This window comes from Parasteatoda tepidariorum, chromosome X1 (genome assembly GCF_043381705.1).
Source record: "Parasteatoda tepidariorum isolate YZ-2023 chromosome X1, CAS_Ptep_4.0, whole genome shotgun sequence".
NCBI classification, from domain to species: Eukaryota; Metazoa; Arthropoda; class Arachnida; order Araneae; family Theridiidae; genus Parasteatoda; species Parasteatoda tepidariorum.
This window is the reverse complement of record NC_092214.1, coordinates 10,112,692-10,129,525: the sequence shown is the minus strand read 5'-3', so window position 1 is coordinate 10,129,525 and position 16,834 is coordinate 10,112,692. Positions and strand designations below refer to the sequence as shown.

The 16,834-nt window shown below is 28.9% G+C and overlaps 1 protein-coding gene across 6 annotated transcripts in view; it reads right to left on the bottom strand.

The window, feature by feature from the left end:
• Positions 1-1,926: 1,926 nt before the first annotated feature.
• Positions 1,927-16,834, bottom strand: part of LOC107455839 (MFS-type transporter SLC18B1) — a 54,968-nt gene continuing 40,060 nt past the window's right edge. For all 6 annotated transcript variants that reach the window (XM_016073552.3, XM_043044665.2, XM_016073553.3 and 3 more), the window contains 4 exons: positions 13,594-13,689; positions 11,710-11,784; positions 9,058-9,151; positions 1,927-2,473 (listed from right to left, as the gene is read on the bottom strand). In XM_016073552.3, coding sequence (XP_015929038.1) covers positions 2,330-2,473; positions 9,058-9,151; positions 11,710-11,784; positions 13,594-13,689 — 409 coding nt within the window. In that variant the 3' untranslated portion in view covers positions 1,927-2,329. The remainder of the gene's footprint in view (positions 2,474-9,057; positions 9,152-11,709; positions 11,785-13,593; positions 13,690-16,834) is intronic.

Genomic DNA, 16,834 nt, shown 5'->3' with positions numbered 1-16,834 from the left:
CAATAGTGTGAGGTGTACCAGAAAGAGAGGGTCTGATTCATAAAAAAAATTTAATTAAGTAAAAATATTAGAAAAATTTAAGAACAATTCAAAATAAAACACAAACAGGAACATTTAACGGAATAAATACGAACTTTATATCTTTCTATTTGTGTTTTATTTTGAATTTAAATCAAATTTTGTTTACGACTCTCTCTCTTTTTTGTGTGGGAATGAATTTGAATCAGGCTTAATAGAACTGAAGCGGATAGAAATTAAATATTATAAAATTGGAAGATATTTAAAAATTAAAACTTAACTATACTTATTACACTAAAACTAAAAACATACATACATATTATAACAGCAAACGTTTGTTTCTGTAGATGTGTAGCATCGTGAGCAACAAGCCATCTTCTACTACACTGTAAACAATATACAGATCCAAAATGCGTTAAAATTTCATTGCTATCTTAATGTGCGCGACATTCCAATATTGGTGCTAAGATTTAAAGTGTTATGAACGCTCGACTAGAAATAAAGTATTCCATAACACCGCTTTTTGGAAACACCAAAATCGACCCACAGTTTTTACATTGTAGTTAAAGAAGCGGGAATAATCTCTACACCTGTTTTCATTATTACTCAAGATTGAGTATAGCATCAGAACATAAAATAAAGGATGTTGTATAAAAGATACCTTCAAAATTTAAAAAGAAATTGAGATAGAAATTTAATAATCTTCACAGAAAAAAATTAGAGGCGAAATAATATAGTAGTAGATAGCGAAATAATATAGTAGTAGAATATAGCGTTCGCCTTTCAATGAGGTGAACCGAGTTCGAATCCCTGCGATGACTGGTCGATACAGATCCGCATCCGGCTTGCACCGCCACAGTGCTAACGTGAAATATCCTCAGTGGTTGACGGATCATGGGTTAGAGACCCTTTGCCGTCAGGCTATCTGTGGGAGGTTCTCGTGGTCTTCCTCTCTATGTAATGCAAATGCGGGTTAGTTCCATCAAAAAAATCCTCCACGAAAAGAAAATTTCTCTCAATACTTGATCCCCTGTCTTCTAGATTGGGTTCAAAATTAAAAGGCTACGGAGTTGAACATTAGTAGTCGTAAACCCAAAAATTGGGTTGACTGCTCAACGACGGTTATAAAATAAAGCAGAGACGAAAGAATAGATAACAGGAACAAAATTTTATTTCTGTGTGTGACAACTCTCTCAGACAGCTGTTTCATTTGTGATTTTTACTTTTAGACAAAACTTTATTTTAGTATATAATTGTCTTAAATTTTATTTTTTTTCCGTTTTAACAAATAATTTATTAAAAAAAATTAATGAATGAGTTTTTAACTCGTCTTCAACTAGTTTTAGAACAATGTGGCCCAATAGGTTACTATGTATGTATATACATAATAGTGTGTTGAATAACCTTAAAATGAGGAAATTCGATGTCAATATTCTGTATTACAACATGGCCCCATGTCTCCCCAACCCGAGGAATTAATTATAGGCTTATTAGGGGGCCCACAATGTGGCCCTTTGTATGTATTATATAATAGCGTGATTTTTAATTTTAGACAAAACTTAATTTCAGTACATGATTGTCTTAAATTTGATTATTTTTTCCGTTTAACTCAATTGCTAAAAAAAAAATAGTAAACGAGTTTTTTACTCGTTTTCTAGTAGTTTGAAAGCAAATATACGTCATTCTAATGAGAAAAATGCTTAAGGATTCAAAATCTATCCTCTTCCTTCTTAAATGTCCTTAATTTTTCTATAAAGCACGTGTTTTAGCGGAATAGAAGACTATAAATAGAATAGGCGAAATATAAAGCGAATAAAGACTTGCAAACTGTGATGTTTAAAACATTTTGTTAAATTCATTCCTAATATTGAATAACAATAAGCAAATGTAAATACTGTCACTAAAGAATTGTTTACAATCACTTTATTTTATTAAAAAAATGTCTTCTTAGAACACTTTTTACTTGAGAATTGCTTACAACCATTTTATTTTATCATTAGGAGAATTTTTAATAAAGCTTCTTACTTGAGAACTGCTCACAATCAATTTATTCTATTCTCAGAACAGTCCTTTAAGAAAACTTTTTACTTGAGAATTACTTACAACCATTATTAGAAGAATATTTTCATTTAGCTTCTTACTTGAAAACTGTAGACAATCAAAGTAGATTATTATCGAAAAAGCCTCTTACAAAGTTTCTTACATGAGAATTACTGTCAATTTCTTCTGTTATTAGAAAAATATTTTAACAAATCTTCTTCCTTGAGAATGGCTTTCATTTATTGTGGACAGAGTATTTTAACATCTGGTCTTAATTCTTTTGATCATTTTTTACAACACTTTTTGAATCTAATGAAATAGCAATATCAAATGATTTGTATTTGTCTTTTTCGGGAGTTCGAAATAGTTTGCTACCTCCTTTTTCGGTCATGATTATAACGCTCAGAAAAGCAACCTAAAATTAAAACAAATTTTTAATGGTATGTTTTAACGATGAATAATTTTCTTTTGCAATTGAACATATGTTTTTGGTCTATATATTTGATCTTTCTATATATAATTCTATATAATCTAGTTTTGGTCTTTCTATATACAATTCCTTATACATATAAATTCCTTATAGAATTCTTTCTTTAAAAAAAAAAAGAATCAAGAACAAAACTCATTTTTTTTAAGAATGACCTAAATAAAGTGACAAAAACATAAATAAAATTTGCAAATGTAAAACAATACTAATTAATTTATAGTTGTTAAACGGAAGAATAAAATAACAGAACAGTAAAAATAAGTATTTGTATTAGTATAATTCGATTATTTTAATGAAATAGACAATTAATTATTATATTTTACAAATATCTCATTGATAAATTCAGAAGAAAATAAAATAATTTTTAAAAACAAATAGTTTAAACTACATTTAACGCAGCAGCAGGAAAAAAAAACAATAGAACTGTGAAACATTATATTATAATATATTAGCTATTAAATTTTTAAAAATGAAAATTGGTATCAATTTTATAAAGAGGACTAAGAATAACATTACTTATTTTCCAAACTATGACCGAAATTGGTGGTTGTCGACTTCCACTGTTGACAATAACATATGTCCCAAATATGCCCTACATCAATGTTTTTGTAAAGTTCCCGGTACGCACGTTTCTCCTAATCTACCCTCACCTCAATATCAAATAAATATAATAATATCAACGAATAGGGGAATGGGATAGCCTGGTTAGTAGGGCACATGTCAAAGAGACAGTGGGTTCGATCCCCGTGTAGTAAGTGGTGACTGATGCTGGTTAAATCTGTCGGGTCACAAAGTTCTCCATGTTGCCACAACAAATCAATATCCCTGAGGGTACTGATCCAGCAGCTCCCTTGCCATCTGGATTGGGATCAAAATCACAGGGATAAGCAGTTGGTAGTCGTAAACTCAGAATTGTGTCGGCAGTTCAACGACGGTTATAAAATAAAATATCAACAAATAAATTGATATTAAATCGGATATAACAAATATTTCAGACATTCACCAAAGTGATTGTTGATATTCTCTCGATCATTCAATGTAAAATATATATTCCTTACAGAAATGGTAAAAAATTAATTTTAAAAAAACTATTCACTCATAGCTATCAATTTTATTCTATAAATAACAGCTGTAATAAACTGATAACTTTGCAAACGTATGACTTCCAAGCTGCCCACTGTTGAAAACTAAATTTTGTAAGAATGGTCACAATTATTGTTAAAAATGTTAAAAAATAATGTTAAAAAACAATTATTCAGCTCTCCCGGTTACAGTAAAAGAAGAAGAGAAATAATTTTGAAATGTCAACAACTACAATTTTTAAATCAGAACATGATCCTCACTTGAAAAGAGTTCAGGGGAACGATGCTTTCATAATTAAAAGAGACCGCTAAAAAGAAGCAGAGATGCAAATGCAGCACATTTGTATGCTTTGTCTCTTAGTCTCCGTCCACCTTTCCATGCTAAAAATATCGTCCAACATCCATTTTAAGTTTTTAATCTGTTTCTTGAAGGAAAATATTAAATGGTGTCATATTATGGCAAATTTATTTTATAATACCCCTGAATAAGATACATGAAGGAAAGTTTAAACAAACTTTTTTTCTTATTAACATCTGATTATTTTTTCACATATTATTGATACAAATAATGTAAAACTGATACATATTGATAAATAAATGGCAATACAGTCCGACCTCTATTTAACGAAGCCACTAAATCCCGATAATAAGTTCGTCATATGGAAAATTCATTAAATAGAAAATCACCTTTTGAAATACTTAAACAACACAAAACAGGTTTTAAATTCATAAACACAAGACATAATTAAAATAGCAATTGATACACCTTTGTTTCGTTAACTAGTATCTACTATTTATTTTATCAATCTTAACCATAAAAGAAATCTTCATGGTAAGCAAGAATAGAGAAAAACATTATCTAGTGTTACACTATCATACTACATACATTTTCAACTAAAAAAAGCTAAATTTATGAATAAAATTATAGTTGTGTTATAAAAGAAATTTTAAACATACATTACCACACGTGTTCTTAAGTTTAATTGCTTCTGATAAAATCTATTGATTTCGTTTGAAATGCAAACAAAAAGGGATTTTACAGCTTTCTTTAAAAATTAAGAGGCTTCGAAAATCAGTTCAAGGTCACCCACAATATGCGTTAACAACTTTGAAATGCTCTGAAGTATTTTGGGAAATAAGAAAAGTGGATCTCAAAGAAAATTTCGTTAAATAGAAAATTTACTTTAAAAAAAATCGCAAAATGAAAGTTCGTTAAATAGAACTCCGACGGTATACTCACTGTGTGCGCTTAATAATGGTCTAAAAAATTTTGAACTATACGGTATAAAAAATTTTATACCAGTTTGATCTACATAATTTTAATTAAAAAATAAAATAGTTGAATACTTTCTAAGTGAACCAATTATAAAAAGGCATTTTATTTAAATTACGCGAAAATTATTCAAACGATTTCGCACATATTTTATGTTATGTTAATTAACAAAACGTACATTAAATTGGTGTGAAAAAGTTCAACTATTATTAAATAAAATAATAAAAGTAATAAAAGATTAAAAATTATTTTTACGTGCGATTGCCTTTTGATAAACGAATTTCTTAATTGTGGGCAAAAAATTTTTAATTCGATTTAAAAACTTTTGCGTTTCAGCGAAATGCGCAAAAAAATGAAATGAACTCTAAATTTTCGACTGCTTTCCTGCTTAAAGTCCATATTTTTGCAGTTATATTTTGAGGGTTAATCAATAAAGATTTATTAAGGCATATTTATCCAGGCTTACATGAGCCAGTTGTTATTCTAACAATTTTTTTACGAATTTGCTCTTTTAATCTTCAGCTTGTTATGCATTTCTTGACAGCGTGTACTTAATTTAAGAAATGCCAAGAAATTATGAAATATTTACGATTTTGTTAACTGCATAATGCTCTTCAATTTCCATTAAGAAATATTAAAAAAGAAAATATGTTTCCTTCCATTAAAATAATTATTCTTTTATTGTTTCATGAATGCACCAAATAATAAATGGTCTAGTCCAGTGGTTTCCAACCTTTTGTGGACCATCGCCCCCCTATTGGGGTTGGCTGACATATATCGCCCCTTTCTCTTTTTGCTCAAGAAACCATTCATTGTTGCTTGTGAGCAACCAGACACTGAAAATATGCTATATTATTTGATTTTAATTTAAATTGTAATGCGAATAAGGAGGCACATTTATCCTGTCATTTTTATCAATTCAAAAAAATTGTGCATTTTTTTTTTCAAAAAGAAATGATATTTAAAACGGAATAATCAAAACAAAAGTACATTTTTTTCAATTCATATTTTAATGTAATCAAGAAAAAGTTAAAACGTTAACAACTAAAATTTGAGAAAAAAAATGAAGAGGGAGAAAGTACATTTTTACCACTTCAATAACTGCCTTGTGCTTGGTGTATTTCAAGTTAAAGCTTGAATGTCAGATTTTATGCTCGTCAGATTTAAACGCGGGTCTCTTTTGAAGCAAATGTCCAACCTATCTCTTTGCTTTGTGAGCAGCTGGAAGACAGAGCTAAATCCTCTCTCCACTAAATATGTTGACGGGAACGAGATGAGAAGCGGTTCAGTTTGTTTCCACAATTGTGGATAAGTGTCCATAAGCTTTACCCAAGCTAACTCGTAACCGTATTTTTTAAAGACGACTTAAGCCTCACAGTCATACTTCAAATCTAAAATCTCAGTCTACAAAGAGGAAGTGAGCTTATCCACAACTTCGAAAGAGAAAGGATCGAAAATCCAATCCGGAATTTCTAATTTCATCAAATCTTTAAATCTTGATTCCATAACTGATCAAGGTGATCAGTAAAAATTAAGATTTTATTTTCGAGAATCTTGATATCTGCCATTGAACACTTTTTAAGAGTTGGAAATTGCATTAGCTCTTTGCAACCAATGTTTGACTTGTAGATATCAAACTTGGCGATGAATGAAGATATGATTCCCTTAGCCTTGATAATGTTCATTTTATTTCCTTAAAGTTTAACGTTGATTTCCTTCATTTTTTTCAAAACTATGAGTGAGGTACGCAGTTTCCAACTTGCGTTGCTTCAAACTCTCACTTAAAACAGGATCAGTGGTGTCGAGAAACTCAGTAACCGAATCCAGCAATTCGAAGAAACGGCTCAGTTTCCTTTTGAAAGTCATCTCACTCATTTCTCAGTCATTTTCATAGCAAAGTTCTCAGAACAAACGGTTATTAGGAGAACTAGCTTTTATTTTATTGATGCCAGAAATAACCAATTTTTCGCAGCAAAAAATTGACGATGAATGACATAATGAATGGTGAGATAACTTCCGGTACTTCTTTTTTAAGGTGACCCAGAAACCTAGCATGACAACCAGACATGGTTGGAGCACCATCTGTTGCACAAGCACTTACATTTGTGAGGGAAATTTCTTTTACCTTAAAATAATCTTTGACCAATTTAAAAATCGACGATCCTTTTGTATCTGTGCTCAAAGTTCTTGTAAACAACATTTCTTCGTTAATCTCCTTACTCTCATTTATGAATCTCACGTAAGCTAAAACAGCTTTGTTATCTATCACAGTTGATTCATCAATCTGCAACGCAAATTCACCTTCTTTCAGAAATTTGATGAGCTTTGATTCAACGTCGGCGGCCATCTCATCAATACGCCTGGAAACAGTATTATTGCTCAGAGGAACAGAGTGACTTATCAGATTTCCGCCTGCGATACCAAAACGTATGACGAAAACGATCCTGCACTTGAATTTTTTTTAATTTTTAACTTTCACAATTCTTTGTCTACACCAGAACCATAGATTTCATGTATATTTTCAATTTCAATCTCAAATAGTTTTTATTATTAATATTATTAGCAATTTTTATCTTTTGAGTACTCGTCGCCCCCTGATCGCCCCCCTAAGGATTATCGCCCCCTTGAGAAGCTCTATCGCCCAAAGGTTGGGAACCACTGGTCTAGTCTTAATGGTTCAGATATGCTAATTAATAAGTGCAGACTCTATATTACGAAATCAGACACGCATTTTTTCTGAATAAATATACTTATTTTTGCTACCGATTCGGATTTCTGACACCTAAAATATAGGCCTCAATATATGGTCCCCCCTTAACATTAACGTTACTATTTGCTTATTTCGCCATATCTCGAAAAACTAAATCGAAACATTTTTTTCACACAATTCGTTTATCCAAAGACAATTCCATGCTAAGTATAATTTTGTGTAAATATTTCATATTTTTTTTTATTATTTCATTTAATACTTGTAAAAAATATTTTGAGATATGGCAAAATTGGCAAAAATTAAAATTACCATTAAGAAATGCAAACTTTGGGACGCTCACCTGACCAAACTGTTTTGATCATACTCCCCCTATGGCCCCTATATTTTGGGAGTCGGAAACCAAAAACCTTTGAGAAAAAAAAGTATGTTTATTCAGAGAAAGAGCATTTTTGTTTCTGACTTCCGAACTTAAATTATCGTCTGCTCCAATTAATTAACATATTTGAAGCCGCCTCTTCACACCATTTAGATTGAGTCCTAAAGATTCAAGATCCAATCATTAAATCAAAAGTTATTTAGAGTGGTCCGTTTATTTATTTATTTATTTTTGTTCTCTGTACATTCACATATGGTCAAAGTTAGCTATTATTCGTAATGGCTAGTTTAAATATTAGTCATACTATATGATGGTAAGAGGGGAATCTTGAGATGCAATTCTTGCTCATAGCAAGAAGATTTGCTGCGTTTGAAAATTACTTCTTCACTAACGTTAAAGGTAATTGCCAAAAACTGCTGCAAACTACTGTTCTTTTTCTTTGTAAAGCCACTTATTTTATTTTTAAAAAAAACTGGAGCATTACACTGCAAATTGCAAATTGCAAAAAAAAAAAACAAAAAAAAAAAAAAAAAAAAAAAAAAAAAAANAAAAAAAAAAAAAAAAAAAAAAAAAAAAACAAAAAAAAAAACTTTCATTATTACGCTACATCCTACTACACCTTATACGCTACATCAGACTAGACTACATCTTATAGCCCTGATTGTTATTTAAGCAATAAATTCTTTTCACGAAAAGATTTTTAAATGAACTTTAAAGTCTCTGAATATTTCAAAATATCATCCAAAAAGGAGTCTATAAATATCATCGAGATAAAATTCTTTAAAAAAAGAGAGAATGTCCGAAAAAAAAATTATTCAAAATTATTAACCGATAAAAAGGAAATTAGCCTTTTTTAACGATGTATTTATTTAATAGTTCAAAGTAGAAAATAAGCAAGATGTATTTTATTTAGTAAAGAAAAAATTATTTTAAATTATTTACTAATAATTAAAGTAATGAAGAAAAATAGACCTTTCTATCGATGCATATTTAATAGTTCAAAGTTAAGACAAAGTTCTAACAAGATGTATTTTATTTACAAAATAAAAAAAACTACCCTTGATTACTTACCATGGTTAATTCAATAACTAAATAGAGTACGGTCCCGTATCTGAAGCCCCACGTATCTAAAATCACTCCTCCTATAGATGGTCCAAACGCTGAACTATAAAGCAATACATTAATTTGAAAAATTCATTAAATAGAAAAGAATAGCAATGTTTTCAAATCCATGATTTGGTGATTTTAATTAAGATAACATACTTAACAAAAGAAAATTAAAAAAATGTAAATACCTAAAATTAATTAAATTACAGTTAACTTTAAAAACCTAAAAGTAACCAAATTTAAACATTATATCATGCTTGTCAGGGTACAAAAAAAACGTTACTTATCCGATTATAATGAAACATATGTGAATTCCTTTGAAAGAAACAACATGTGAGCATTTAAAACAATAATTACTTTCATACTGCTCAGAAGAAGAAAAAATTCATCATAAAAAAAGTCCAAATAACGTCAAAATTCAAAAGTTGTGAGATTATGACGACACACACACACACATGTGTGTGTGTTAACACGAAGGCTGTTCTATATAATACATCTAACACAATTTTTACAAGTAGATAAATTAAAATTATTTTCAATTAAAAGCTGACTTAATTGCAGTTGAATAAGAGCCTAAAAAGGCTGGAACATAACAATTTAGTTGTATTATAAGGAATTTTTTTTAAATACATATTTATATGCTTTTACATTTACTAAAAGCATAAAGTAAATTAATTTTAATGCTTAAAATTTTATTTGGAATTTTATTCCAATAATTAAAATAAAAAAATATAATTAAAGGAATAGTTTTTTTTAATAAACAGTATTTATTTAGGGTTGATAAAGGAAAACTTAAAATATTTTGAGGAAGTAGGAAAAATTGATTACTGAAAGACGCAGAAAAGTATTGAAAGGCAATTAATAAAAGCACCGAGTTTCATCGCGCAATAAAACTGGCTTTGATTTTCCCCCCATTTTCTTTACTATTGATTCAACTGATTTCAATGAAGTATCTTCTTCCCTTAAGTATGTATTTTTTGACAAGGAATCTAAAGAATGTGTGTTAAGGGAGCTTCATAGAACACCCTGTATACCGCTGTTAAAAGATTAAATTACGTTTGGCGGAAAATTAAAAGAAAAAGTGCTAAAAGAAAATATATTTTTTGGAAGATTATTAATTGCAGAAATTATGAAATAATTACCTCAGAAATTTTGATATGTGTGTAAACAGTATTACAGTTGCATGTAAGAGCTACTAGCGTAGAATAAAGCAATCTCATGAGTGGGTTTAATTTAAGAACATTTCATTTTGCCCAATTATATTATCATCAAATATTCATTATCAATTTCCATTTTTAAACTTGTTATGGACAAGATATATTCTTATTTCATCAAGTTTGCACGAGTGTTTCTTTCATCTTTTCCATACACAGCACAATTAGCAGTTTTTATGGATTTTGATTAAAAGGAAAAAGAATGAGGTGTCGAAAATGTTTTGACATTCCATTTTAATGATCTGAAAATTAACCCAAATTAAATCTAACGAAAAGCAACATATTACATAGATTCTGGTAGAACAAAACATATTTTTTCAAATGATGTAAAACTTTATGCCAAAAACATTTAATACAGTGTGTTTAAATTTGAAAAAACTTAGATAGACCCCCCTTCCCTTGTGATGCCTCTAAATACAGCATAAAAGTAAATAGCATAAAATAAATACCAAAATTAAAAAACAAAAAGGCTATAGCATAAATCGTTCCACTTTTAATGTTAACTCAACATGAAAAAATTCATAAAATAACGTAAATTTTAACGGGCCAAAATTTTAGTAAAACAAATTTGCTCAATACATTACTCCCTATTCAGAACCCTGTGGAAAGAGAATTGATTTTTAACTTATGAATTACAAAATAGTTAGATAAATAAATTATTAATTCTAATAAAAAAAGTAGTTTTTATAACTAAATATGAGTTAGTACCATTATTGAGGTTTTGCGAATTTGTATTCCATGGTGATTGTATGATATTAGCAGAAAGATTGACTCAAAAAACCAAAATCATTTCTATGCAAAATGTAAAAATGTCAAGTTTAGTTTTATGATCAATCTAATACTATCATGCTGCCATCTATTGACAAACTATCGAACAACTTTTTTATTTTGTGCTAAGCGTATAAAGAAATCATTTTTATGTAATCAACCTTGCTAAAATCATGAAACGGACAAAATAAAAATACTTTCACCAATTTCCTAAATTAAATCTTTGTTTTTTAAAAAGGAAACAAAATATTTAAATTTTGCGATTTTGTTTTCAATATTTAGAAATTAACGCCTTTCTTCAAAATGGTGAACTATATACCATTAACGTCACTTATCAAGTTTAAAAATTAATGCATAGTGCATTACGCAAATAACGCCTCCTTCTTCAAAACTATTTTTATTTCTATTTTTACTTTAAAGTGATATACCTCCAAAACTGAAAAGATATGTATAAAATATGTATATTTTATGCATTTTCAAAAAAGTATAAAATAAGTATGAAATAAAAGTATAAAATAATTATATTATAATATATATATATATATATATAAANTATATATATATATATATATACATATATATATCAACTGAAATTTAGCAATTTAGCAATCAACAGGTAGAAATAATGACATACCCTAATGCTTTAGATGAGGTAATTATTGAAGTTATTATACCATAGGTACCTAAATCATCTGGAAAACCATAATTTCTAAAAAATAATTTCAATAATTAATCAAAGATAGTGCAAGACGCGGTGCAAAACTGAAACGTAAATACAAAACTGAATTTTTTTTTTATAAGTAAGGAATAACCATATATTTGATGCCCTATGATTTTTTTTAGTTTTTAATATAGAGATTGAATATTTATATGCTCAACTCTTTTTACCTTCTAGTTATTCGATTTTTTTTTTTCGAATCTTAAGCTGGAAAATTTATTATTTCTTGAAAAAGATTTATTATTAAAAGTCATTATAAGTTATTTTAAGTTTAAATATATTACAACCGCATGCCATAAAATATGAATTTGAAAACTTAATGAGCTCTAAAAATTGGGGTGAAGAAAGTTGACATACTTGGAGCGCACAAAACATACCATTATCAAAAACCACGTAAACAAGAATAATTGACGTGTTGATATATCAAGATAGCTCGAGACATGTCAGCTTTTCTACATTAATTTTTAACTGAAGTGAAATTTTCCCATCCACAAGTACATCTTTCTGCTTCTTTTCTTTTCACGGTTTCATTTTCAATTGGGGTCTTTTTACAGGTACTTTTTTTAAACCAATTGATTGTACAGTGTTAATAATTGTGGCGCGATTATTAAACATCAATTCGCTAGTATATAAGACATGCTAACTCGATTGAGGTACCTATTGATAGATGAAGGTTGACAAACGTCCTCCTGTTGCTTCTCAGTCTCAATTACATACAACGGGATCCTGTACACACTCGACTGCTAATAGCAACATCACAACCGTGAACTTAATACATCTCTTGTAGCTAACGCTCGAAACCAGTGAACTGAATATAGCTCTCACCACCAGGGTCTGGTAACCTTAATACAGCTCTCCCGGTCTTTCGCAAGTAAAACAACTAATCATCGAATTCTATCCCTGATAAAAATTCTGGTGGTGGAATATCGCGGCGTAACTACCACTGCAATTATTAAACATCAATTCACTAGTATATAAGACATGCTAACTCGACTCTATATTGAGGTATCTTTTGATAGATGAAGGTTGACATGGACGAAAGATCCTTTTCATAAAAGCTTTATTTACTGTATACGTCACTGGCTAACAAAAGCACTGAAGTAGTTTTTTTAATTAATTGTAATTTTTTTTATATTTACAATAAAAATGGTTCATTTCTGTTGCTTTTTATGAAAAGTAAAAATATTTTGACTCATTTAATGTTGAATAAAAATTGAGTTAGAAATTATAATTTTGTGTATTATTTCTTGCTACTGCATTGTTACAAGCATATTTGAAACGAAATAACTGTGTGAATTTAAAAGAATCTTCGTTAATGCATTTTTCAAGTTTGAATGGAATGAAAATAAATGCCTATATTTTTCATGATGTTTACATTTCGTATTAACTCTTATTTTTATAAAGCATTAAATTATGTTACGAATTTATATTAAACGAGTAAAAACTTACTTAAAAGTGGTTAAAATTTAAAGAATATTATCCACAGATTATTTTTTTTTAAATGCATATACAGTCCCTGACCAAAAAAAGCTGAATAGTATCACCTGTATAGTAAGATTTTACATAGAGTCTTATAGTGCGTCTATTAATGTGACCATGGACTGTAAAATATTAGAATTGTAAGTACTATTTCCCAACTTAAAGATTTGCCACTGATAACACTGATAATGAAGTTGGAATAAATGGCTTGAACACCCGGCCTCTCGATTTTTTTAAAGATAATAAATTTTCGTTTATGTTCTTTGTCTTCTAGCCAATCCAGAATTACTTTTTTACACGTGATTCAAAAGAGAAACTTACTTGGCAGAATAAAGTGCTCCAGTAAAACAACTGACTGTCTTAGAACCAGCTGCAAATCCCATTGAAGTCATTGCTAAACCAATTAAGCAAATGCTTCTAAAACGAGAAGAAAGTTGTTTCAAAAGCCAAGAAGTAAAAATTGCCTTTATCTTTTAAAAGACACTGTGCGTTGCAGGACTCGAACATTATTTTACCCAACTAGCCCAGGGCATTTTAAAAATTTCGATTAGGCATGTATTTTTTAACTTTACATACCCTGCCAGGCATATAATTATTTAATCAGAATTACCGATAATGTGCCCTTCAAGTTTTGGCAAAAAGTGCCAAGATATAGGATGGGGCCAATAAACAGCACCAAAAGAGGAGAGGGAAAAAAATTGATTATAGGTAAGATTTAAATATTACGGAATTTAATTACATAAATAATAATTAAAAAAGCAAAGTTGGATTATTCTTTTTAATTCCCCTAATCATGCGTATTTCAAAAACGTTCACTTTAATCACCAGGCGTAATATAATGGTTAACACATTATTGACAAGACGTATCATATGCTGTCTTTTGATAAGCATACGTTGTTGACCGGAAACATCATATGACGTCCACCGATAACCGAAAGTAATTGTATTATTATCGATAAATGGTAATTATAATTCAAATCCTTAATTTGCCACTTTTTCACTACATTTGATTCATTTACATACATTCACTACATCCATTGGCATATATATTCCTAGCTACCAACTTTGAGCAGCCATCGCTGGGATTCCAACCTCATTGGAAGGCCCTTGAGTACATTGATATGGAAGAAAGTTCTATAATATGCATTCCTAAAATATGTCAACATGCCCCAACAAAATACATGCCAGAATGAAATTTTTTTGAATTCAGACCCGAATGATATGGTAAGTAAAAACTATAAGATTTTTTCCCAACCCTGATGCATTGATTTCAGATTCAAAATCGAACAAAAAATTTTCAATTGTTTATCAAATAAACTATATATNATATATATATATTGATTACTTATTTCTAATATCAGTACACTACAAAAGTAAGCAATCATTTTTATTCTTATCATATTAATAATTTATTGGGACAAATTACGAAGCCGCGAGAGTCTAAAAAAAATTAAAACACAAGGTTTTAATATTAATCTAAAAAGAAATTTTAAAAAAATCATTTTAATATTATTCTGAAAGTTTTGAATAAATTTGAAATTGAAACTAAACACTCCAAAGATAAATATTTCCCTGTAAAAACATCTGAAAAAAGCAAACCCTATCAATTTTTATTCGTTTAAATTTTAAAAATTAGTAATTTTTATATCAATCGTGTAATTTCTGTCACACACAGATTTAAGTTTTACACTTTTTTAATTGTAAAGTTTACATACATGTCAACAGAAAAAACTTTCAAAACCTGGGTTTCATTAATTTTCGCTTAATTAATCAAAAATGCAATTCGAAAACAGAAATTAGATTTGCTGCTGCTAAATTTTATAAATAAATCGAATAAAAATTGCTGGTGTTAAGGTTTCTAATAAGAGTTGAAAAAAAATAAAGGGAAAACTGATTTTAGAAAACTTTAATATTTATTCACTGTTGAATTATGTAAATATAAATTGTGCAAAATAGAAATAGTGGAATATAATAATAACATTTGTTCCAATGTGCGAATTTTTATGTACTACGAAGCAGTCTTAACAGTTCGAAGGGAAAATTTTAAATATGCTAATTAATTTGTGCAGCTGATAATGAAATTAGCAGTAATGAAATTAGTCACTAAAACACTTGTTTTTCAACGATTACATAATTTTGATCCAAAAATCTGGTCAGTAGAAGCAATTTGGAAAAAATTATCCTAAAAAGTAAGTAAAGAAAAGAATAAAAAATTAGAAGCCTTGAATATTTAAGTTTTACTCTTTGTATATTTCGCCACATTTAATGAGCTATATAAGCAAATCAAACGTTTCTGTGCTCTAAGTTATCAAAGTATTCTTAAGCAATACAAATTTTTACAATTTAAGATAACTAGTTTTAAATTAAAAATTTGATATTTTTAGCGAAATCAGTTCAACAGTTTCTAAATAATTTAGCAAATATACACACACAAAACACACCTGTTATTATTATTACAATTAACTAGGTTCTTTAAATTTATGATTTTCTTATTCTACGCTTATAAACACATTTCTATGCAATTTTGAAGTACGTGTTCTTTTCTTGAAAGTAAAAACTGGAAGTGTTCTTAGATTTCTTAACTTCTATATTTTTTGAGGCTAGATTATGATCTCTGAGATATGAAGAAATTGAAAATAAGTTCGTTTCATTTATTTGATTTCCTAACTAAATTTGCACAAATTAGTTAACTTTCACGTAACTTAATCACTGATCCTTACTGGATATTTGGAAATATTAAGTAATAAATATATATATATATATATATACAGTTCCTGGCCAAATTATTAGACACTCTATAAGATTCTATGTAAAATCTTAATTATCAGGTGATACTATACAGCTTTATTGCTTTAACGCGACTGAAACTGGTTTGTACTTGTTTACGTTCGTGTATCAATTAGTTAAATTAGGCGATACATAATATAAATTCGATGATTGGATAAATTAGACGATATATTATATAAATATAGAATATTTATTACATCACGTATTACATTATTATATTGTAATAATTAGATCAAATTATTAGACGCACTGTAGCATTTTAATAATTACATGTTTTGCACGAAATTATATGCAATACTTTCTATATTTGAGCATATACGTAATGGTTTTTCATTCAGGAGATTTTTTATAAACTACCTCTTTGTATTTATTTTAAACATATTACATTACAATGTTAACCCATTGATACACGAACGTAAACAAGTGCAAACCGGTTTGAGTCGCAATTAAAGTAATGGATGCGCAAGTGTAAGTTCCACTTTATCGCTGGATAATTTTGCGGAGAAACTAAAAAAAAAGCTTTTATCTTAATCAAAAATTACGAATTCCAAAAACAAAATTTTAGATGAAGTTTCAATGATACCCAATTAAAATGACTAGGTTTAAGTTTTCCTTATTCAAATCGAAACTAAATCTGTCGAACCAAATAGGGTAGGAACTTTATTTACGACGCACATTTATTACTGCACAATGGGCTATTGGCGACGGTTTAGGGCAGATCAAAGTAGTCACCCACCCTCTTACTGACCGCAGTCAGTGATGCTTCACTTCGGTG